At 40.0% G+C, this 25,026-nt stretch overlaps 2 protein-coding genes across 4 annotated transcripts in view; one reads left to right on the top strand and one right to left on the bottom strand.

Moving 5' to 3' along the window:
- Positions 1 to 8,238, bottom strand: part of RAB5A (RAB5A, member RAS oncogene family) — a 29,879-nt gene extending 21,641 nt beyond the window's left edge. Inside the window, exons 1-2 of one of the 2 annotated variants that reach the window (XM_060638577.3) lie at positions 7,848 to 8,238; positions 4,625 to 4,881 (exon numbers count right to left, since the gene is read on the bottom strand). In XM_060638577.3, the coding sequence (XP_060494560.1) occupies positions 4,625 to 4,787 (163 nt within the window). In that variant the 5' untranslated portion in view covers positions 4,788 to 4,881; positions 7,848 to 8,238. Of the gene's footprint in view, positions 1 to 4,624; positions 4,882 to 7,847 lie in introns of those variants that run through there. The other variant, XM_060638578.2, reaches the window with a different exon arrangement.
- Positions 8,239 to 12,856: 4,618 nt separating this feature from the next.
- The window catches only part of EFHB (EF-hand domain family member B), a 48,743-nt gene continuing 36,573 nt past the window's right edge, over positions 12,857 to 25,026 (top strand). For both annotated transcript variants that reach the window (XM_078432397.2, XM_078432396.2), the window contains exon 1: positions 12,857 to 13,889. In XM_078432397.2, coding sequence (XP_078288523.2) covers positions 12,981 to 13,889 — 909 coding nt within the window. In that variant the 5' untranslated portion in view covers positions 12,857 to 12,980. The remainder of the gene's footprint in view (positions 13,890 to 25,026) is intronic.

Raw genomic sequence — 25,026 nt, 5'->3', positions numbered from 1 at the left:
CTATCCACTTGAATGAATCTGCAAAAACTTCATTTTTAGGATGGCTCAAATTTAGTTAAGTACTTGCTTTTATAAAGTTTTTAAAGTCTTATTTGTTCCTATAAATTTTATCTTCCAGGGGTGCCTAGGTGGCTCAGTCAGTTAAGCATCCAACTTTGGCTCAGGTCATGATCTCACAGCTCATGAGTTAGAACCCAGCATCAGGCTTCGTGCTGACAGCTCAAGAGCCTGGAGCCTGTTTAAGATTCTGTGTCTCCCTCTTTCTCTGCCCCTCCCCCACTTGCGCTGTCTCCTTCTCTCCCTCTCAAAAATAAACATTAAAAATTAAAAAAGTTTCATCTTCCAACAAAGGAAATCTAAACATAAAAAACTTATTACTGTCAAATCCTAAATCAAATGCCATGCACTATATGGAATAGTCATAATTCCAAAATAATGTCATGCTGTAGCAATATAACAATGATAAAAATGACTCAGCAAAAAGTAATGGTGATGGTAGTGGTAACACCTAACATTTAATAAGCATTGTACTCTGTATTACGCACTGTGCCAAGAAATTTATATGTACTTTCATTTAGCCCTTACTAAAAACTTTTCTAGTTAGATACATTATTTCCATTTCATGTGAGAGCTGAGTCTGACTTACCTATGATCAAGCAGCTAATATGTGCCATGTGCTGGAACTACAATTTAAAAAGGCACTTGTTTCTTTAATTAACTTAGTGTATAATCAGTCCTTGATTACTTTTGGCAATAAAGGAGAACAGCACTGGTACAGATAACTGAAAACTACACAAAGTCCCTTAGTAAAGAGAGACAAAGCAGAGCAACCCTGATGGGACAGAGAAGGGGCCATACTGTCTTAAAGGGCCTACCAGGTTAACAGAGTTGAGGGAAGGGGTTCCCATAAAAAGAAGGGGTTCCCATACAAAGAGATACAAGTCATGTGTGATGTTACCAGGACACAATACTTGTAATCCTCAAACTGGAGTAGCTGAACAAACATGTTTTCAAAAACCCTACTCGAACTGCAGTTTAACAAAAAGCAATTATTCCAAAAACTTTAGTGTAAATGTAATACTGACTACTCAGAACACAAAAAGCAGTGGTTCTCAAACTTCAGTATGCAACAGAATCACCTGGGAGACTTGTTAACATTTAAGATTACTGGTCCCACTTCAGTGTTTTGGTTCAATATAGGACATAGGAATTTGCATTTTTAACAAGTTCCCAGGTAATGCAGATGCTTCTGGAATACGGAACATTCTGAGAACCAGTGTGCTAAACCAAACCTCAAAAATAACAGTTACCTGCAAGAGGAATGTTAATATTCTCCCGTACAGTTCTGTAACCTAAACTTGTCTGACATTCCTTTGATGATCAGTGCATTCAAAATTACACTCTGGTATCAAACATTTACCTTTCAAAAGAAAAGAAGAAGAGTTGAATGACTGCGTCTTATTTCATTGCATATTAAAAAAAAAAAAAAGGTTTATTTACTTATTTTGGGAGTGGGCAGAGGGCGAGAGAGAATCCCAAGCACTCCCTGCAATGTCAGTGCAGAGCCTGACACAGGACTCAATCTCACAACCCTGGGGTCACGATCTGAGCTGAAATCAAGAGGTGGACGCTGAACCCACTGAGCCACACAGATGCCCCTTCACTGCATATTTTAACCTTGCTCTGACTTACGTTGAAAATCCACTTGTTTATAAATAGCATTTAAATGTGTTTAAACAATATTTTTTTTGACAGGAGTAACTCACTTGAAACCTTTAAAGTCTTAAAGTACTCAAGGTGTTAAGTGAAAGATGAACAGCCCTATCCAACAGATATTTACTGAGGAGATACTGAGGAAGACAACCATATGAACCAAATGCTCCTTGCTAACCTTCTGGGCTCTTTTTTTCCTTTTTAGAGAAAGCGAGGGAGAGACAGTGTGTGCGTGAGGGTGGGGGAAAGGGCAGTGGGAGCCTGACGCGGGGCTCGATTCCACGACTCTGGGATCGTGACCTGAGCTGAAATCAAGAGCTGGATGTTCAACCAACAGAGCCACCCAGGCGCCCCTGGGTTTGCCTTAAACAATAAGAACATAAATGTCCTGCAGACTTTAAATCCCTACAAATAAGCTAGAACTCCCCGAAGTATTAAACCCAACACCTAACTACTTAACTTTATTATGAGTGCTATAGGGCAAAGGGGCAATTGTATAGGATGCAGTGAGACAACATTGATTCTTAAATCGAGCTATCATGTTTAGAACTGCATAAACTACCCTGATATTCTTGATGAAGGTAAGGCTCTAGAATACACAAACTCAAGAGAATAGCGTATGATTTCAAACATGAAAATTTTAAGTTAGCTCTTCAGACCATACCTATTGTTAGTAGATATAAACCATCAAAAAATAAAATGCAAACATTTGGCTAAGTTCATTTGTTAGGTAAGTCTTACCACACATCAGCCAAAACAAAAATATATATTACTTACAAGTTATGGACTTGGGGTGTTGATAACTAAATAGCTCAAATCATGAAATCCTTAAAACTGAATACTAGTATTGTCCCTAAGGGCGAAGAGCTGTTATCAAAGAGCATAAAACAGCACTCACTATTAAAACATATCTAATCAATGTCTTAAACCTTAAGCTTACACTATGTCAACTATGTCTCAAAACAAAAACAAAAACCCAGTGCTCACAGCTATAATCATAATGGCACTGTCAGACTTCCTAAAAATTGGTCGTCTATAACGTAAACTGTCCAACAACCATTAACAGAGAAATTTGGATATAAATCCCTTCTAAAGTTGGTTTTAAAAGTCAATTTGCACAAGTAGAAAATATTAAGGAAGCTTTAGATATAGGAACACTTGAAAAATCCATAAATGTAGATCACCTGATTTGTGTTAAATGGAAAGGCAGATTACATATACGCATACGACATTTATCAGATCTGTATATTTACAACACACTGACAGGGTTCCATTTTTCTTACAAACGTCCTTCTTTAAATATCATTACGACAAAGTACATTTGGATGACCATAATATCCAAAACAAAAACAAAGATTCTAGTCTTACCCTCCTGAGGCTCTTGCAGTTACCCAGGAATTAAGTTCTTTACTATATAGTGCTTCAGTGTTGTTAATGGACAATGCACTGTGAAGAGGGGGAGGGTGGCACAGAGCCAGTCCCAAACCTATCTGGCCCAGGTATTTAGCCTAGAATGCATATGAACTTTGGGAAATGCTGCCACTGACAATTACTTGACAAGCGATACTACCTTGAGAGATATTTCATTCCTGAACCAAATGTGTGTGTGTGTAAATGTTCTAACAAAAAAATCACAAAGAATGTATATTGTCCATTACATTTTTAACTCAAAAGCTCAATGATGTGGACTACATTTTTGAAGGTCACCCATTATAAAAAACATAAAACACTGAAACAATAGAACACTGTGTAACTTGATATATACACAAATGAAAGAAGATGACAAACACCACATTGCTAAATCTATTAAAGTGGAAATACCACCTATGTACTGTATTTTCTGTACGCAGGGAAGTCAGGAGGTAGTACAGTTTTACAAACTATTTCATTAGAAAGGTCTGAACTATGAATAAAATTATCAAGTGTACCTGAGAACATACACTAAATGCACAACATAAAGTTATATTCCTAAAACACAGATCTAAAGTTGCTACATATTAGCTGGGTCACATATTTCAAAAGTTTGACTTTTTATACCTATGGGGTTAAAATCTATTTACGTATACCTTTAAAAATATAGTACTGCTTAATTACACACACCTTGCAAAATATTGTGACTCTTAAAGCTGTGTGGTTCCTCTGATATTACCTAATTCAAAAGCTTCATTTGACAGATGAAACTGAGGCACCGAAAAAAGTTTTGCTCCAATGCTATATAGCTGTGAATCTGATTAATTCAATCACCAATTTCCTGTCTTTATCCACAACACTGCACTATTAGTTGTCTCCTCTTTGTCCTGCCTCTTACCTTCCCCTCATCCCATCTCAACCCTACCAAAACCATTGTATTCATGGCTTACTCTATCTCTTCCTCATCTTTGATCTTTCTCTCCAGGTCCCATTTCCCTTTCATGTCCCTTTCCATTGACCACTGACTTTTTCTCTTCAAGTTTAATAAAATTTAATTAATTTTACTAATCAGTGTTAATATACAAATAGTCTAGTTATTTAGAATTAGGATTTTAAGGTTAACCTTCACTATTTATTATTTTCATTTTTCATTCTAAAGCCAATATTATTCAGCACAAACGTATTAATTCAAAGAAGCTTCTAATCATTATCAAGAAACAGGTATCAGATCAAATTTAATTACTTGGGACACTGACTCTGTTCATGCTTGTATCTGTAAGTCCAGCTTTTACACAATCATCTTGGGGATAACCAGGAAATCAAAATGTAGAAAGATACCACCTAAACAAAAATCAAGATAAGTTTTAAAGCTTAAGGTCTGCTGAACGGTTTTCTTCACTGTGTGACCTATTTAGGTATTCATCATCACACAACTGGAACTGCAAAATCTTTTTTGCCAATGTATGATTCAATTAAATGAAGGGAAAAAAGAAAATCTCACCCCCTATGGTACTCTCTTGAAATTCATGAAACTGGCCCTTCACAAAACGAAGCACTAGGCTTGATTTGCCAACAGCAGACTCTCCCAGAAGTACTAGTTTGAACTGGCATATTTTATTTCCAGTATTTGGCCCGTTGGGTCTTGTTGCTCCTCGATTAGCCATGTCCAAATTTGAAAGAAGTCCCTAATTTCAGTCTTTTAAATGAACTTCCAGGATGCAAGGTGTCAAATTTTTTTCTTTCTGGATGTAGAGAAACCTGTAAAGAAACAAATATTGTATTATTAAATACACAAATCAGTAAACAAATCTAATGTTAATCACTTCAGTAATTTTGCCTATCACATATAATATGATAATTGTAACCTCTACAGGACACCGATTCCCATGTATTTAAATTCACTACCTTTGTACTGAAATAATGTAAAAGTATGAGACTTAAGCCTAATATCCTGCTATAATTTTCAGATCAAAAAAAAATTTAAAGCTAATCTTTATTTAAGACTCAACTTTGTACCAGGTAGTTAAGTACTTAACATAGTCATTCAACAATCCTATAGACTGTTACAATCCTTAAAAATGAGGAAACAGGCACAGAGAGGTTAAGTAACTTGACTGAGGTCACATAGTTACTGTGACAGAGCCATGACAGAGCCACAACACAGCTGTGTTTCAAACCCAGTCAACCTGAGAGGTGACTTAAGAGTTCAGGTTTTGGAGCCAGACTAGATGGGTTAAAACAGTTTTGGGGAAAATTCAGTTCATAAATGGGAAATTCTTACAACAGATCCTAGAACATAGTAAGAACTCAACAAATGTTGGCTATTATTATTTGAAGGCCCCTATTAAATTGTACAGTTTTTGATTAATGGTAATGTCAAAGCAACAAATATTTTGTTTGTGTGTCTAGTAGCTAAAAGACTTAAAACTGTTTCCTCATGTGCTCAAATACATCATACACGGAAGTGTTAACAGTGGTTTTCTATGTGGTTAGCTTATTGGTGTCTTATTTACTTACACTTTTCTGTAGTTTTGGGGCTAATAATTAAGTCATTATTTTCCATTTAACACATTTAGAAAAAACTGGCCTAAATGGCAACTTCTATCTCTTTTCTTAATACCTACTGCTAATTTTCAATCTGAAAGGAATAAGGGAACATTAAAAAGGACTCTCTTCCAATCTACTCAAAAATCACAGTTTTCTTATCTTTAGTCAAAATCTGATTATGTGCTTACTAGTAATACTAAACCTGATGATTCCTCCCCCTAAAAAAAATCACTGTTATATTTCATTTAGGTACCTCATATAAGAAATTTGCTTTCCCCATGAAATGAAGTTATATAAAACTCCCTCTCGACAATGGATTAATAAATACAAATGAGACCTTATATTTGAGACAATAAAATCACCACTGCCTTATCTCAACAGCAGCTTTGCAGAGTTCTTTTAGTAACACATACTGAACTATTTAAACGTGAAATGGTAGGTCTAAGTTGTTTCTAAACAGTAGGGATATAAATAAAACACTACTGGCCATAGATAATTTAAAGCAGGTGATGGGTTCATTCTACTATTCTCCCCCTCTTTTGTGTACTTTAACATTTTTCTGTAATAAAAAAATGCCCCAATCTCCACACTGACTCCCCACCACATTAAAAGATATTGGATTTGGCGATGTAATCTTGACTGGGTATACTGAACTCTCCATTTCCAAAATACCTAACTTACATAGCTGCTGCAGAATTTCAGAGAATAGATGTTAAAAAAAAAAAAAGTCTCTAATACAGTGGCCAACACATAACAGGGACTGAAAAATGGCAATTAGAGTGGCTCTCTGATAAAATAAACAGACCATCATGCAGACTAAACATGTGAACACACCTTTAGATATTTCAACACCAATTGAAATATTTCCCAGTTGTCTCACTACCCACAAAACAGCAAATTGAAATACTCGTCAGGGACAACATGCTCCAAATTTTCAAGGCCCAAAATTTCAGGGAAAACATGAGACTCCCATTAAAAAAATTTTTTTTGCTGTGCCTTTTAAGGGTTAAAGCTGTTGGAACAGAGCTCTCCCCAACACTCTAGAGCAGGAAATAAATGTATAAAGTTAGCAAAGTAAGGTTAAAAATCATGGGCATTCATTTTTATTCGCTACAGAAACTTTTGTTTTGCAAAACGAAGATTCTGCATAAAATGCATTTTAAAATCTTTTGAGAACAACCGGTATCCTATGAAGTCCTCTAGGAGCTCGTTAATAAAGATAGCATCAATAACAGCAGCTAACATTTACCAGACCCTTATTTTGTGCCAACCATTATTCCATGAATTTTGCTTACGGCAACCCTAGGAGCTCATGTTATCCCAATTTTGCATTAAAAATAAAGTTTCTGAGCTCTCTTGACTTACAACAGGGCGGTCCACGTTTCTTTTTTTTAACCAGTTATCTGAAAGGCATCCGAATCAGCATTGAGACCAAACCCCAACTATGTGAATTGCGACGTTTAGAGCTTACAGTCTGAAAATCTCCCGGGGGTAACCAGCTCCCAGGGAGGAGAACAGCAGACAGGTTTAATAAGGTCTCTACCCACTGTGCGTGTGCAGCGGCCCAGCCGTCTTGAGTTCTTTTAAGCTGCGGTTCACCACCTTTCTTAGACCAGACAGTCCCTAGGCATAGCCTGTGGACGCGCCTCCTCCCTCCATTACCCGTCTTTGGAAGTCGCAGGTAGGCGGAGCTCCCCCCCATTCACACCTGCTGTAGGCCCCGGTTCCTCCTTGGAGAGTACCTGAGTAACTGATACCAAACTCCCAACGGCCTGAACAAGCAGGACCCGCCAGGCCCCTTGGCCCTCTTTCCCATCCTGCTTCCCCCAACCTGGCCTGGCTCGGGCTGGGACCACCCCCTCCGGGACTGCCAGGACCGGGGCCAGACGGAACCGCGGCCTCCGGCACTCTTTCACGGCGCCATCTTGAGAAGGGAAGAGGGTGACACCCGTCGCTCCCTCAGCCAGTCTGCAAATCCTGGTCTCCAGAGCTGTTTGGGGAATGAATCACCAGGGCCGGCAGGACGGAGACGCCAGGCTCGATAGCTCTGGGTACTGGCGCCGGGCGGGGAAGAATGGGCGGGGGACTCCGTGCCGGCAGGGCCGCGGAGAGACCGAGGACAGCGAATAACCTGGGGTCCCGGCCGGCGCCGGGCAGGGGAGGGACGGTCTGGTTACCTGAGACCGCAGCACGCGGAGCCGCGGGGCTGAAGCCTCCCAGCCGCAGGTCCCAGGCGTGGCCCGAGGAGAGGGTGAGGCTGTGGCTTAGACGGCGGCGGCGCGTCTCCTCCTCAGGCCGCTCCCCTCAGACTGGACGGTGCCGGGATCGTGCCGTGGTGCCGCCCCCGTCCGGCTCCGTCTCCGCCTCTCTCCGCTCCGCCTTCCTCTTTTCCTTTCTCCTCCTCCGCCACCGCCGGCGCTCGAGTTCCGACTAATTCTTCCTCCTCCTCCCTCCTCTGCCTCCTCCCCTCAGACCAGCCGGCGGCTCCGTAGCGAACCAAAACACAAACACTCAAGTACCAGCGCGGGAGCCACTTCCGCCGCCGGGCGCCGGGCTCGCCGCCACGTCGCTGCACGTAGCGAACTACGCCTCTTCGTCACTTCCGCCGTCGCCAGTGCGCTCTCTCCGTCTGCTCCCCCGCCCCTTGTCGAAGCCCTGGCGGCCGGGCCTGGTTTTCGGGGCCGGGGGTGGGCCGTGTCACGTGACCTCGGCGAGAGGCCGTGTCGGATTCAGCCACCTCCCACCTCCCTCCCACATCCCAGGCAAGCACGGCCCCGCCCTTGTCGGCGCCATTGTTATCTCCGTGGCGGTCTCGGTCTCCCCGCGGCCGGCGTGGGGGTGGGGGTGGGGGGAGGTTACTTCTTTACTCCCTGGCTTTCGGGGTAGCGTGAGAAAACTGGGGTTTGTTGCTCCCCGCCATGGGGGGCGGCGAAGTTCCCGCTGAATATTTGCACACAGTCCCAGTTATTCTACCTTGCGACACCCCAACCCTGGCAACTTGGCTAAGGGGAATGGGGGGGGTGTACTTTTCTAGCACGTGAGAGCCCCCGAACATGTCCTGCGGGGGGGGGGGGGGGATGGATGTGTTGTAAAGGTGTGGTTATTTACCCAGGGAAGAGGATTAGACCCCGTACCAAAAGTTGTCTCTAGGCGAGGAAATCTTAATAACTTGCTTTTGTTCATTCAGTGTACCTATTTTTGATGGTGGTGGTGGGGAGCAAATCTTAAAATGGTAGCTCGCTTTTATTCGGGGCTTTCCTTTGCGAATTACTGTACGAAACGCTTTAGAGGAGTTTTTCCATTTTACTCTTATACTAGAAGGTTTCACTCTGAAACTAATATCTGAAACTAAATGCCTTCCTACATTAGAATATTAACTCCCCAAAGTGGTCCTCAACGCTGTCTCGCATAGTGCCTGCCAGCTCAGAATCTTCAGTCTTAAGTGTGGAATTAATGAATGAGGCGCGCCTTTTTTAAAGGTAAAGAATATGAGGCAGAGAGATTGTGTAACTTGTCCAAAATCCCCACTGAGCTGGTGATGAATTGTATTCTAACCTGAAGGCTGGCTCCACAGCCTGAGTTTAAGCAGGATTCCAGTACAACTTAAGACTTTCGTTACCATCCACTGCAGACCTACATACACACCTTGCTTTGTTAAAGTTCGTAGAGTAGTTTTCTGGCCAGGTATCTGAAACAAAACAAAATTCATTCTGTAATTTGGTGGAATGTTAAATTGACTTTCCCTCAGGATAAGGACTACTTTTCAGTTTGCAGTTTACCATTTATAAGCTTCATTTTGAGAACATCGATATTGATTGTCTAGGATGTGTACTAGGGAAGGTATCCTGAGGCTTCTCAGTCAACGTTATGCAATGAAGATGATTTGAATCCTTGAACAGCCAGTCTTCTATATCAACTCCCCAGTTACTAACCAGAAGAGCATAATGTGTCATACCTGAATGGTATCTGTGGCACTTCATCCCAAGAGGTTGTTCCAATATAGTGTGTTAGTCACGTTAATACCTCTTGGACAATCCAAGGAAGAATCAGGAAATAGGATATGTCACAGCAGTTTTGACATGCCAACAGTATGTAAACCAAACCTATTCCACCCCAAACCTGCTTCTGCTTTGTTGACTGGTATTAACAGCCTCCCAGTCACCTGAACATGAAAGGCCAGAATCATCTTCACTCTTCCTGTTTTCCCTCATAAACCATTGTCCATTCTAATACCAAAAATTCTCTAATCCCCAAATCTGTGATCTAATCCCAACACCCAGGCTGTGGTAGTATTAATATAAACAGGAATTAATGCACACACCTGTCTTCAATCATTCTGTACGCTTCAGCCAGTCATTCTCAGAAATGCCCAAGGATATCTCATTTGCAAAATAGAGTCCAAACTTCTGTAGTCCTGTCCCACATTTCTTTCATTCTGTTTCTATGGTCTCCCTCTCCCCAAACACTTGCTTTGGATCCTAATCACACTGGTCTATTCTGTTCCCAGAATGTTGTTGGTATGTTATCATCTTGGCATTTTTGATCATTTTGTTCTCTCCCTCCCAGAACACTGTTACCACCCATCACTGCAGGTTTCACTTTGGCCAGGACACCAACTCCTCTGGATGGCATCTGAAGATACAGTGGACCCTTGAACAATGCAGGGGTTAGGGGCACCGACCCCACACAATTGAAAGTCTGCATGTAATGTTTGGCTCCCCCAAAACTTGAGTACTAATAACCCAGTATTGACCAGAAGCCTTACCAATAACATGTTGTGTGTTAGATGTATTACATACTGCACTCTTACAATAATACCTAACTTTCACTTAATTTTTTTTGGTATTTCTAGGCTATGCCATTGCAAATTTTTTCAAAATTTTGCAGATCTCCAAAAAAATTTCTGATATATTTATTAAAAAAAAATCTGCGTATAAATGAATTCACACAGTTCAAATCTGTGTTGTTCAAGGGTTAACTGTACTTTTACTGGATTTAGTTATTTTTTCCCTGTAGTTTCACGCTACTTCACTTTACTCTCTGTAGTGGTTCTAATACCTATCTGCCTTATTTTACAGTGCCTACACTTTTCTCCTCAGGTTTTTGTTCCCATTAGGGAAGCTAAAATCTCATTAGGATTTTAAAGTTCTAAAGGACCAAGACCGTTATTTATTCATCATTTCAATTCCTCACAAAGCATCTTTGAGATAACAAGGGCCTCAAAAATATTTGTGAACCTAATTATATTTAGAGTGGTGAGCATTTGATTGGAGAAGACCTCACAAATAACACAGGGATGTGGAAATTTATAAATTGCTAGGAACTCCCCATTTCATTGTTCTAGGATATTGCTTCCTCATTTATTTTCTTCTACCAATTTGGTCTTTTAATTCACCTCCTTCATGAATACATTCCACAATATTTTGTAGTTTAGTCATAATGTTTGTCTTAAAGAGTACTGTGCCAGTGGCTAAGCACTTTTAAGATCTGCTGCCAGAGACTGAAATGCCACAGTAAAGCTTTTCTCTTGCTGCTGCCACTCACAATATGCCTGTTTTTTTCCTAGCCCCAGTTAACTGAGGAGGACTGACAAGTGCATATATTTTAGTGTCAAATGTGGAGTCCTACTAATTGACAGATTTTGTTAAGGAAGCTACAAAGTGGACAGACCCTAAATAAAGTTATAGACTTGAACACAGCCCTTAGTGCTTCCTTTGCTCTCAAATCTATAAACATCCACTCACAAATTCCCAGCACTTTATGTCTCTCTGTCACCCCTGGCACTCTTACCCTATATATTCTACCTTCTCTTCCAGGACGTCTTTCTTCCATTGTGTAGTTGAAGAATGAATCATAGATAGTAATGACTGGTAACATTTTGTCTTAACTGGGACTACCTGGAGGCAAACCTAAAGGTAATTCTAACATAAGGAAACGTGGGCATGATGGCAAGGCAATGAGGAAAAAATTATGAGAACTTGAGCTAGTCATGTTTAAAAAGTTTGTGTCTTTGCCCGGCTAAATGCAAGCCTCGGTTCAACTGTCATTTAACTAAGGAACTTCTAAGCCCACCAATTCTAAAGTAGCATCTCTTTATATCAAAGTATTGTTTTCTTTGTAACATTTATCACTATGTGAAATGATCTTAACTATTGGTTTACTTGATGGTTATTTATCCCCACTAGAATATAAATTCCAAGAGAGAGGTATTGGCTTATATTTCACTATATTCCTATCATAGACACAAAGTAGGTACTCAATAGTTATTTGTAAAAATGAAAGAATTGAATGAACGCTTATACATACAGACATCCCTTCATTTACATGCTTTCAAGTCATTTAAAGTGCTTGAGGGAGAAGAATATTTATATTAACTATATGAAAATTACAGTACACAATTTGTTCAAATGTGAAATGTCTCTTAAGCATTTGTTTTTTTTAGTTTTTCATTTACAAGTTTTTCATAGTTTCTAAAAGACTGGAATCCTATAAATTCCATTCAGATTCTAAGCTAGGTGCTCTGTATCCCCTGTATGTGTAAAACATGACAAATATTTACTAAATACACTTTCATTAAAACCTGACAAAGTTGTAGCCCCAATTTAAAGAAAATCTCATGCTTACATATCCAGATTTTGAGTTGCACAATATTTTAAGAAGTTGATATGCATTATTGTATAACACCCCTCAAACTTTAACATATTTAAACACTATTTAAAGCTTATTTATTAAAATGTAAATGTTCTCAAAGACTTTAAGTAGTTTCTGTAACACAGGTACCAAATAACTTCACAGAATTTAAAGTAGTTCTTTAGGCTGAAAGAACTACGTGCACTGTGCTTGTACATGCACAAGGAAGGACCTAAATTAATGGTCACAACCAGAGAAGTGGTTGCTTTTATCCTGATTGCCATAAAATTAGTAGGCCAATGGCCAGGAGGAGGAAGCCCACGGTTGAACCCATCCTGAGGGGACTGCTTTGCTAGACAAACCGAAGAGAAGTTAGTGAACATTTTCTCCAGTGCCCAAAACCACATCCTCCTTGTTTTCTTGCCCTCCAGATTTGGTCAAGAAGGAGGAAAAGATAGGAGAGAGGGAGAGAAGGAGAAAAAGAAGAAGGGGGAGAGAGAGAGGGAGAGAAGCTGACTGGAGAAAGTCGGGGAGAAATGGGCGGGATCCTGCCCCGAGAAAGAGTTGCGCGTTAAGCCACGCCCCTGTTTCCTAGGTAACCGGGTAAACAGACCTTAGTCTCCTTTCTGCTAGGTGTTATTTCGTAGGCAGGAAGCTGTGGGCAGGGAGTCCGAGTTGAGATGTGTTCTTTCGTGAGAGTGGGGTCCCCCAAAGGTTTGGGGCACCCCAAGGGATTAGGAACTTTCCTTGAGCCAGGTATAGACTTCCCCTTTGAGATGAGTGCTGTTGGAGGAATGGGGGTGTCTGAGAGGAAATCTCCCCAGAGCATAGAGGTTGGGCTCACTCACGAAGGGAAGGATGATTTAGGAGAGAGGGGGGTCGTCATGGGAACAAAATCTCCCACAGAGTTAGGGTTGAGAGTGGGATTAAGAAAAGAAGATTCCTCATGTAGGGAGAACCTCTTGGTTAGTAATAAATTTGAGAGGAATGCATCACCAGAAAGAAAATCTCTGTTGAGCAAGGAGCTTGAAATGAAATTAAAAAGACAGAATACGTCTAGGACCCTCACGGAGAGGAGTAATTTAGGAGTCTATGGGGTCTCAGCCTCACGGGAAACAAAACCTCTGGGTATGGTGCCAGGAGGAGGGGGTTTAGAAAATGAGTGTCTTCTGGCAGGGTATTCTGGAAGGATAATACAGCCTCCCTTAGGCATGGTAGGCGAAAGTCCGCAGGCTCTAGGGAGCAGGAGAGGCTCTGCAGCTGGTTCCCCTAAAGTGTTAGGGGCTTCATTAGGGAAACAGCCTGCTTTGGATATGGATCCTAGACAGGAACTGGGAAGAGGTACCTGTGTGGTAATGGAGCCCAGTGCAGAGATGAAGCCTCCTGCAGTGGTAGACACTGGTCTAGAAGAGCCAGATGAAACAGGCCCCCAAATGGGCTTGGTGATAGAACCTTCTGAGTGCCAGTTTGCCCAACAACCGGAAGAGAGAAAAGAGACTGAAAACAATGAACCTGGAGTAGAACCTCCAGATTGCATCAGACCTATATACTCTGGGAAATTTTTTGATCGGATGCCTTGCTGGCCAAGTGTAAGTTTTTTTCTAGTTCTTTTCCTAGGAACTGTGGAATGTCCTGTCTTTACCAGGATGACAAACTGATGAGACTTGTTTGGGTTCGTGGAGTCAAACCGCAAAGATTTCATTGGGATTCTGATATCCCTTGTCCTGTTGGATTCTTTCCAGCTTTCACTTTGATCTCCTCTCATGCTCTGCCTCTCTTCCTAGATGTCAGCTTTGTTTTCTGTGCACACCAGTGATTCCTCTTGATTTCTCCTGCCTTTCTCCTTTGACTTTCATTCTATTTCTCAATCTGCATTTTCTCAGCCCTTTCACTGAGATACATGTTGTATCCTCTTAGTCATGTAATGAAGGGAAAGAAAAACACATTTTCTCCTATTCATTATTTATTCTGTGAGTTATTCATTCTTTCAGCAAAGACTTGTGGTGGCCATTTTGCTGGATGCAGGAAAATATAAAAAATACATGATCTCTACAATCTACATTTAGGCACTCATTTCAATGTTGGAGACAGCTAACAAGTATTATATAGATGTCCAAATGAATGCAAAACAAATGTGATTCTTCCTTAATAGAGATATACTCTAAGCACAGAGTTCTGTGGAGAAGTTGGACAGCTCTGAAGGAGATGGGAAATACTTTGCCTAGCAAGTAATATTTGAGCAAATTTAGACATATCAGATGGAAAACAAGGTTGGAGCATTTTTGGCAAAGAAAGGCATAAAGCATGACCAAAGTTTCTTGTGTTTGGGAAATATAAGCAATTCTTTTTATCCAGCATGGTGTTGAGAGATACAGATGAAAAAGAAATATGTGGATGGGGGTGCCTGGGTGGCTTAGTCGGTTAAGCATCCGATGTCGGCTAAGGTCATGATCTCGCGGTTTGTGAGCTTGAGCTCCATGTAGGGCTCAGTGCTGACAGAGCCTGCAGTCTGCTTCTGATTCTGTGTCTCCTCTCTGCTCGCACTCTGTCTCTCTTTCTCTCTCAAAAATAAATAAACAACAACAACAAAAGAAATATGTGGACAAAATCTAAATGTCCAGAATGCAGGGGTAAAACATATGGATACAAAACAATGGTGGATAAAATTTGTCTTTTGGAAAGATAATTCTGACATCAGTAGTAATGATGAACTGGAAGGGGGAGATAATGGATGACAGGAAACAGAAGGCTTTATCAAAGTAATTATGGACTGAAATTAATGTAGAGTTAGAATAGAGAGGAGAGTGCAGGTTTGAAAGCTTTTTAGGAGATGATATTGTTAAGAATTGCTATCCATTTGTTCATCTATGTGGTGAAAGACAGGAAAGTTGATGCATGACTTTAAAGTTTCTGGTTTCTGGTTGATCTCTTCTGGTTTGGTGGCAAATGAGTGTCTGGTTTTGGCCGTCCTGAGTTTGAAATATCTACAAGTATCAGATGAAGAAGCCAGGGAGCCCATTGGTAATGTGAGACAGTTGGAGCCATGAGTAGCATAGAAGTGTCTAGGTAAGAACCTTGGGAAACACATTAATGTGGTGGTCAGAGAAAGAAATATGAATTGGGTGAGCTTTTGAGAAGGACTTTTACCTTATTTATTGTGCAGCTTCATGGCATATCACAATGCCTGGCTTATGGTGATCATTTGGTAAATCTATGATAAATGGAAGGAAGGCTGGATTAATAAATGGGAGAATGAACAGTTAGAGAAGAAAGAGGTGAGTCTGAGAGGGTGGTATTGAATTACATAAAAAAAGCATCCTTAAGATATTCTGAGAATAAAAGACTCCACACACTGAGATTTGACAATACAATTCTGCTGAAGTGGTCACGGGGATTCTGCAGATTTTCTTCTGCAACTGCAGACTTTTTTGTTCCCCTTGGGATTCAGGGTGTTCTTTTGTCTTTGACCCACTTTGCTTTCTGGTTCCATTATTGGATTTCCCCAGCCAAGCGCTTTCACTTGACCACACCTACTTCTCCTTTCTGGATTGGTTCTACAGTCTATGGCTTCAGACCTGATCTCAGACACAGGCTACCAGCTTTCGGTTTCCAACAGAGGCAATTCTAAAACCTGTGCCTCCTCCTCCTCTCACATCCTTTCTAAGTGTGATAGGACAGTGAAGAGAATTTCAAGGAGAAAGTGACTAAAAGTGTTAAAACACCTGTGATCGGGTAAATAGGATATACATTAATTAGTTTTGAATGTTAAGGAAATTAACAACATTGTTAGACTGGCATAACGGAAAGAGAATTCAGATTCCAATATACCGAAGAGTGAATGGGAAATTCAAATTGAAGAAAGTTATTGTGAATTTTTTTTTTCCTTAAGAAGTGTGACAGTGAAGAGAGTAAAGATTACAGTTAGGAATCTATTTATTTAGTGAATCATTAGAGGAGTTTGAGGTAACAGAAAAGAGATAATGGATGGAACCAGGTCCTAGATAAACAGGAGGGAGTGAAATTAGAATATAGGCAAGAGAAGAGATTAGCATGAATTAGAAATAGTATTTTTTAATATTAAAATATGCATTTTTACTGTAAAACAAAAATAATATCATAGAAAGTTTAGAAAATGGGAATGAAAACACTCAGAATCTTATCTCCCTAATACAATGCCTACTAGCACTCTGCTGCATTCACGTTAATGTTTATTAGCAGCTTACCATATCAACATCACAGCTCATGGAGCTTTGCAGGTATTAACTCATTGGCTGTCACAACAACTCTATGAGACAGCTGCTATTATTTTTTAAAATTTATTTATTTAAATTCAAGTTAGTTAAATACGGTGTAGTATTGGTTTCAGGAGTAAAACCTAGTGATTCATCACTTATGTATAACACCCAGTGCTCATCCCAACAAGTGCCCTCCTTAATGCCCATCACCCATTTAGCACATCCCCCACTGACCTCCCCTCCACCAACGCTCAGTTGCTTCTCTTTATTTAAGAGTCTCTTATGGTTTGCCTTCCCCCTTTCTTATCTTATTTTTCTTTCTCTTCCCCTATGTTCACCTGTTTTGTTTCTTAAATTCCACATATGAGGGAAATCATATGATATTTGTCTTTCTCTGACTGACTTATTTCACAGCATAATACACTCTAGCTCTATCCATGTTGCAAATGGCAAGACTTCATTCTCTGATTGCCGAGTACTGTTCCATATATACACCACATCTTATTTATCCATTTATCAGTTGATGGACATTTGAGCTCTTTCCATAATTTGGCTATTATTGAGAGCGCTGCTATAAACATTGGTGTGCATGTGCCCCATCGAAGCAGCATTTTATATCCTTTGGATAAATACCCTGTAGTGGAATTGCTGGTTATAGAGTAGTTCTGTGTTTTTAAATGTTTGTTTATTCTTTTGAGAGAGAATGACAGAGTGAGAGCAAGGGGCAGAGAGAGAGGGAGACGCAGAATCTGAAGCAGGCTTCAGGCTCTGAACTGTCAGCAAGAGCCCAACATAGGGCTTGGACTTGAAAACTGCGAGATCATGACCTTAGCTGAAGTCAGCCCGCTTAACCAACTGAGCCGCCCAGGTGCCCCTGGAGTAGTTCTATGTCTAATTTTTGGAGGAACCTCCACACTATTTCCCAGAGTGGCTGCACCAGTTTGCATTCCCACCAACAGTGCAACAGTGTTCCCCTTTCTCCACACCCTTGCCAACATCTGTTGTTTCCTAAGTTAATTTTAGCCTTTCTGACAGATGTGAGGGGTATCTCATTGTGGTTTGGGTTTGTATTTTTTTGATAATGAGTGATGTTGAGCATCTTTTCCTGTGTCTCTTAGCCATCTGGATGTCTTCTTTGGAAAAAGGGACAGCTGCTATTATTAAATTCCGTTTTATAGGTGAGAAACTGAGGCAAATCAGGTAATTTGGCCAAAGTTATATTACTAGGAGGTGTTAGCCTCAGGATTTGAAGTCACAACTTCAGAGTCAAGAGTTTGTATCATTGACTATACGACATTTCTTGTGACACTTTTCTCCAAATGCATTTTAATGGAGTTGTTACACTAAACATAGTTTTTCTTGATTTTTCACTAATTATCATTTAATAATATTTCAGTGTTTTACAGAGACCTTCAAAGATCTCTTATTGATAAAAAAAAATCAATATTGGGGCACCTGAGTGGCTCAGTCGGTTAAGCATCTGACTCTTGATTTTGGCTCATGATCTCGTAGTCATGAAATCGAGTCCCATATTGGGCTCTGTGCTGAATGTGGAACATGCCTGGGATTCTCTCTCTCCCTCTCTCTCTACCCCTCCCTGCCCCCCTCCTTCAAAATAAATAAAATTTAAAAAATATATTTCTTTAAGCCAATATATGATTTTTTAACTAATTCATTCTCTCTCTTGTTGGACATTAGATTTTTTTCCCCAGATTTTTCTGTTTTCTATGAAAGTAGTCTGTGAACATCTTTATATATCTTGGAATATTTCCTTAGGATAGAGTTATAGCAGAAGCCAACAAATGGATCTTTTTCTAGTTACTGTTGCCAAATCCCTTCCTAAAAGATTGTACCACTGAATTTTAAAAATTAATAATGGTTGGTAGAGCATTGTTTTAATTCACATTTATTGGTTATGTGATGAGATTGAAAATTGTTTCATATGTTTCTTGTCATTGTTTTTCTTTTTTTTTTTTTTTCCTTATTAGAGAGCATGGAGGAGAGGGACAGAGGGAGAGGGAAAGAGAATTACAAGCAGTCTCCACACTCAGTGTGGAGCCTGATGTGGGGCTTGATCCCATGACTTTGGGATCGTGACCTGAGACAAAATCAAGAGTCAGAGGCTCAACCAACTAAGCCACCCCAGCACCCCTGTTTCATTGTTTTTCTTATTCTTATATCTGGTTATCTTGGTGAGCTCCTATTATCTTAATTGCTTATCATTATATAGGTTTGCCACTTGGGGTGCATCATGTTGAGCACAATCCAAGGAAATGTTGAAAGCAAAGAGGTTTTTATTGTTATAAGTAAGAAGACAGGGAGATAGCTTTCAAAGCACTGTCTCCCAGCGTTTTGGAGGAGGGGGCATGGAGCTTGCATATGCACTTTTGGTTCAACTGCTCATGCCTAGCAGGTCAACATGCTAGTACATACATTGTATGTTCAAAAAAATGATGGAAAACTCTGCTCATAGGAGGAGAGCTTAGTATTCTAATGAGCTAAAGGTAACTTCAAGACACCTTGGGACCTCCTCTGTAGGTCCTTAATGCCTATTCAGCTTAAACTGGCTCAAGTAAGGGGTCACCAAGTGAGACACACCTGTCAAAGGGCTATTGGGTGAAACACCTAGTTGGGCATCTCCTTGGCTGGAACTGTTGGTTCTGTGAAGCAAAACCCATTCCTTCCCTGCTTTGTCCCTTCCCGTCCTCCATTCTGTGATAGTTTTCAGTCCCCTTATTTAAGCAACTTCCCATTGCATCCTAGCTAACAATTATTTCTTTTGCATTTTCTAGGTAGGCATATTGATACTTTGCCTTTCCTTCTTCAGTATGTATACCTGCTATCTTTATTTTCTGTTTCTCTGTATTGCTTATGATCAATAATACAATATTGAAAGTAAGGTCTCTTTTCAAAATTTAATGGGAAGAATTCCTGTGTTTCACTATCAGGTATTATTTTTGGTGGAGATTTCTGATATATGAAATTAAGGATATTTATATTCATTCCCAGTTTGCTCAAAATGTTTAAAAATCAGGAATAGAGTTTGAACCTTAAGAGCTTTCCCCCACATTTGTTGAAATACATATTTTCCAAATTGAAACCATTAATTTTCTAATAGCAAACCTTTATATTTTGAGCTAAACCCTACCCGGTTGTCATATATTATAATTATAACATATTCCTGGATGTATGGTAGTATTTTACTAGCATATTTGCATCTATGATCCCATGTAAGATCGGACACTAGTGTTTATTTTTGTGCCATTTTTCTCTGAGTTTGGTATGGGAGTAATGCTGGTATAAAAAGAATTCCTTCCACATTCCCATTCTTTATGCTTGCATCAGTTTATCCATTATGTGTATTACCTATTTCTTGGTAGGCTTGGTAGACTTCACATAGCTAAAAGAGGAAAGACAGGCGATCCCTCAACATTGTCACCAAGGAATAGAATGGTAATGTATTTGATGCTCCTGAGGTCATCCAATCTTACAGGAGGAAGGAAGTGCATTTGGGTGAGTTAAAACCCAGTGTCAAGCACATGGCTGTGAGGTGAGTTCAGATGGAAATCCCTATTGTGAAGAGCCTGCTAAAATCAATCCTTGAGGACAATTGCTTTGCATCAGGGTACATTCAGGGAATTGGGGAGCTCATCTCAATCAGAGCCGTTTCCAGTGGGGGAAGGGGAGTAAATACTTCTCAAGGTAAACACACTCATCCTGTTGTCGCATGAAGTTGCTGCCCAAAGTTGGTGTTGATCTTTATGTGAAGGTCTGCTCTGATGGATTTATGAGACTCCATTAGGCCTTCTAGTCCTTCTTGTAAAAGGCATTGGTATAGCAGCAAGAACCTGTATTCAGGAAGTTTCCAGGAAATGGTGGCCTACAAAGAGAGAGTTTTAGAGTGTCCTTCAAGAATTAAAAGGATTCTGGTAAAAAGAGGTCTTCTATATGTAGCCCATAAAAGGGCTGTTGGCTTTTAGAAAGCACTCTGTTAGAGATCAAAATCTCTGTAATGGTTATTTCTCCAAGACATCCTCAGACTGTCCCTTGATCACCACTAATACACTGACTATGGCAGAAATGCTGGGTTATTAGACAAAAAACTGAGTCTTACAAAGTACATAGTATTGAGCCCTGATGTACAAAGAGGAAGAAGGAAGTATAGGTTCAAATAAAGGTTAAAAAAATTATAGTGTCTATAATGACTAGAGGCACCTGGGTGGCTCATTTGGTTGGGTGTCTGACTTTTGATTTCCACTCAGGTGATGATCCCAAGGTCATGGGATTGAGCCCTGTGTCAGCTCTGAGCATGGAGCCTGCTTAAGATTCTTTCCCTCCCCCTCTGCCCCCTTCCCCACTTGCACATGCTCTCTCTAAAAATATAAATAAATAAATAAATAAATAAATAAATAAATAAGTAAAAATAGTATCTACAATGATTAGACAGTATGTTAGGCATTGGTGCTACAAGGATGCCTACTTTCAAGGAGTTTAGAGTCTATAGACCTGAGACCAATAGACAAATGATTTTATAATACAGTAAATGTCATGTAATGGAGATGCCTTATTATTTTTTTCATTCATAAGAGTAGCTGATAGCTATTTGGGGAAAAGATTCATTTTGTCAGAATTTGCGAAGAACCAATCTCTGCAGAATTATGAGAACTGAGTGGTTTCATTTGCATAATGGGTTGAGGGCCTTTTGGGCAGAAAGAAATTGATGTTATCACTCCTGTTTCTCTGAGATATTCAGAGTTAAGGATATCTATGGGTAAAACAGAGTGATCTTGACCAAGGCCCCGTGGGAGAGATGAGACTATTGTGGTAGCCCACACTGAGTTTGGAGGGGGGAAAGTGGCATATGATTATGGGTCAATGGGTCTTTAGCAGCTAGAAATGATCTTTTTTTTTTTTTTTTTTTTTTTTGAAGCAGGGACCCAAGTTGGAAGGAAGAGTCTCCTTAACTCTTTATTATTATTATTTTTTTAAGTTTATTATTTATTTTGTGTGTGAGAGAGAATCCCAGTGCAGGGCTCGAGCTCACAAACCATGAGCCAAAATCAAGAGTCAGATGTTTAACTAACTGAACCACCCAGGTGCCCCTAAAAATGGTCTTGTATCAACCTTCCTGAGTGGACTTGAATCTTGGGAACCAATCATAGAAATGGTCATTGAAAGCTGTGATAGTGGGAACTGACTGAGGAGGTGGCCAAATGAGGCAGAACAGCTGTGATTAGGAACTGAGAAAAGGGTGGTTGAGTAAGGATGTGGTCAGTACAGTTGGGAGTTTGATTACATACAGAGGGCCTGAGAAGATGAGTGGATATATTGAGGAAAATAGCCAAGTTTCTCACTGATAGAGAAAAAAGTTACCAATATGAAAAGGAAAAGGATAGAAGGAATCCTGCTTGGTCGGATTTTAATTGGTGGACACTCATGGTATATCTATATCTATGTCCGTGTCTGAATCCATGTCTATGTATCTGCATGCATTGTATAAAACAGAGTATTATAAAATTGATATAGATGCTAGTATGGGGGTGTGTGGATACATACATACATACATACATACCTTACTTCTATTCTCTAAGAGGATCTAGAAGCAATGTTTATCTGGTAACAAATGAACATACCAAAAACCAGACCTTCATTTCTGAATATCATTCTGAATTAAAAGGAATAAGGACTCTGGAAGAATGGCTGACTCTAGGGCTGGTGCAGTACAGTATGAACTTGGAACACTTTTGGGAGCCAAAAAGTAAGAAAATTCTCAAAGAATAATGCAGATGTGTCAAGGGGCACAGAAACAAGCTTGAAGGAGCTCTTAGTGAACCAAACGGTTGGGTTTGGGGCATTGAGTAAAATAGAAATCCATGAATTCAGACTTATGTAAATACATGAAAAATTGAACAGCCAGCAAGAAAAAGCTTCCTTGCAGTATAATGCCAATTAATAAATGTGGATGGAATGATGGAATTAGAAAGTCACCATTTGGCAATCATCATGATAGTAATGATTTAGGCAAAAATCATCAATGGATCTTAAACAGTAAGTGAAAGTTTGGTACAGAACTGGATATTTACATAGAATAATTATTAATTGCAAAGGAAAAATAACTTTATGGTAGAGAAATGTAGCAGATATCACCTTCATTCAGTGACTGAAGTTAACACTATTAGTAATCGGACAGATTGACAGTGTGTGCTCCCTGACAGAAGAACACAGCATTGTTTCTGTGACACCCCTGACAAAAATGTATAACTTTAATCATAAGAAAACACTAGTCAAACCTAAACCGAAGGACGACATTTTATAAAATAACTGGCCTGTTCTCCAAAAATGTCAAGGTCATGAAAGACAAGGAAATATTAGGAACCTGGGATAATCCCTGAGAAGCCCAGCCCTTGGGAGAAAGTGTAGTAAAGTTTGGATCTGAAAATCAAAAGATCAGTTGTAAGTTGATATTCAGCACAGTTGGGCTTCTGTTTCCACTTCTTTATCCTATGCTAGCCTGACTCCCTACCTCTCTGCACCGGCTCCCACTCCCTTCCACCAAATCTGTGGATTATTTTCCCAAAGCAGATTTTAGAGTAAAAAATGCCAAGGCCAAGATAAGGTAGGGATGTAGCTCCATGCTGAAAATGGGTCATTAATAAATAAAAATATACTTTCTGTAATGCAGGTTCCCTGGCTTTCTCTCTCAGAGGATGAAATCAAAGATATTTCCCAGACATTAAAACAATGATTAGAAATATTCAGATACATCTTAAAAAATAGTTTTTAAGTTTATTTATTTATTTTGAGAGAAACAGAGACAGTGTGAGTGGGGGAGGGGCAGATGGAGAGGGGGAGAGAATCCCAAGCAGGCTCCACATTGCCAGCACAGAGCCTGATGCAGGGCTCAAAACCAGGAAACTGTGAGGTCATGACCTGAGCCAAAACCAAGAGTCCTAGGCTTAACCAACTGAGCCACTCAGGCACCCCACAAATATTCAGATACATTTTGATGGGTTTTTGGAGTGGTCATGGGGATTCAGAGCTGACAGCCAAGAAGGAATTCTTGAAGAAGTCTTTGGTGCAAAAATGTGATTTTATTAAAGCAAGGAGACAGGATGCATGGGCAGAAAGAGCTGCACTGGAGTTGTGCAGAGTGACTGGTTACATACTGTGGAGCTGGGGGTAGATTCAAAAAGTTTCTTAAAGGGATTTCCATATGCTAAAGAAGACTCACAGATTACTGGAGGTCTAGCTATTGTCTGGCTAGAGTTGTTTTTCCCTCTAGCAAAACACTATCATTAAGATAGTAGGAAAACAAAAAAAAGACAGTAGAGAGTTCCTGGAGATTAGGCTATTGATAAGATCCCCCTTTTCTTCTAATTGTACTAAGATATTTGTAAACTGTTGGAGACTTATTTCCTGCCCAACTGTGACCTCTATCAGTTAACTGTTGGTTTTCTTTCCCTTTCCTATGTCCTCGGGCAACCAGGAGTGCCTGAGGAATATCACACATATCCCCCCTGGAGGGAAGGGGGTTGTGCTAGCTTGTGCTTGGCCCTCAGCTTGCCTTATGGTCTCTTATCATATTTGATTTAATAGTAGGGCCAGAAAGAGAGAATAGGTAAAATGAGGTAGAGAAAATTATCAAAAAATACAGCCACATTTCTTTGATTTTAGGATACAAATCAAGATTGCAAGGAGTTGGGGTGCCTGGGTGGCTCAGTAGTTAAGTGTCCGACTCTTGATTTCGGCTCAGGTCATGATGTCATGGTTGGTGAGATGGAGACTCCAGTTGGGCTCTGAGCTCGGCTCAGAGTCTGCTTGAGATTCTCTCTCTCCCTCTGCCCCTCCTGTGCAAGCATTCTCTCAAAAATAAATAAATGTTTAAAAAAGTTTGCAAGTAGTTAATTGAGGGTCAAGCCAAATGAAGGAAAGAATACCCATACCATGGATCATTACTATGAAATTTCTGAAAATTAGGGATATAGAGATGATTCTAAATACATCCATAGAGGGAAAAAAATCACATATAATGGAAAAATTCAGAACTACATTAGACATCTAATTAGCAAGATCACTTCTTTTTTTTTTTTTTAAAGTAATCTCTTTGCCCACCAAGGGGGTTTAATGCACTACCCCAAGATCAAGAGTTGTATGCTCTACTGACTAAGCCCATTAGGTACCCTAGACAGCCTCTTTTTTTTTTTTTTTTTTTTAATATTTTAAAGTTTATTTATTTTGAGAGCACAAGTGGGGGAGGGGCAGAGAGAGGGAGAGAGAATCCCAAGCAGGCTCCATACTGTCAGCACAGAACCCAACTGTCAGCATAGAGCCGAAAGGCCAACTGTGGGGCTCAAACTCAAACTGTGAGATCATGACCTAAACTGAAGTTGGATGCTTAACCTGATTGAGCCATCCAGGTACCCCACCTTAGATCACCTCTTAAAGGACATTGGCATAATGCTTTCAGAATTGAGAGAGAAATTATTTGCTA

Source organism: Panthera onca, chromosome C2 (assembly GCF_046562875.1).
Source record: "Panthera onca isolate mPanOnc1 chromosome C2, mPanOnc1 haplotype 2, whole genome shotgun sequence".
Lineage (NCBI taxonomy): Eukaryota > Metazoa > Chordata > Mammalia > Carnivora > Felidae > Panthera > Panthera onca.
The sequence above is the reverse complement of the archived record's forward strand: the minus strand, read 5'-3'. Positions and strand labels throughout refer to the sequence as shown.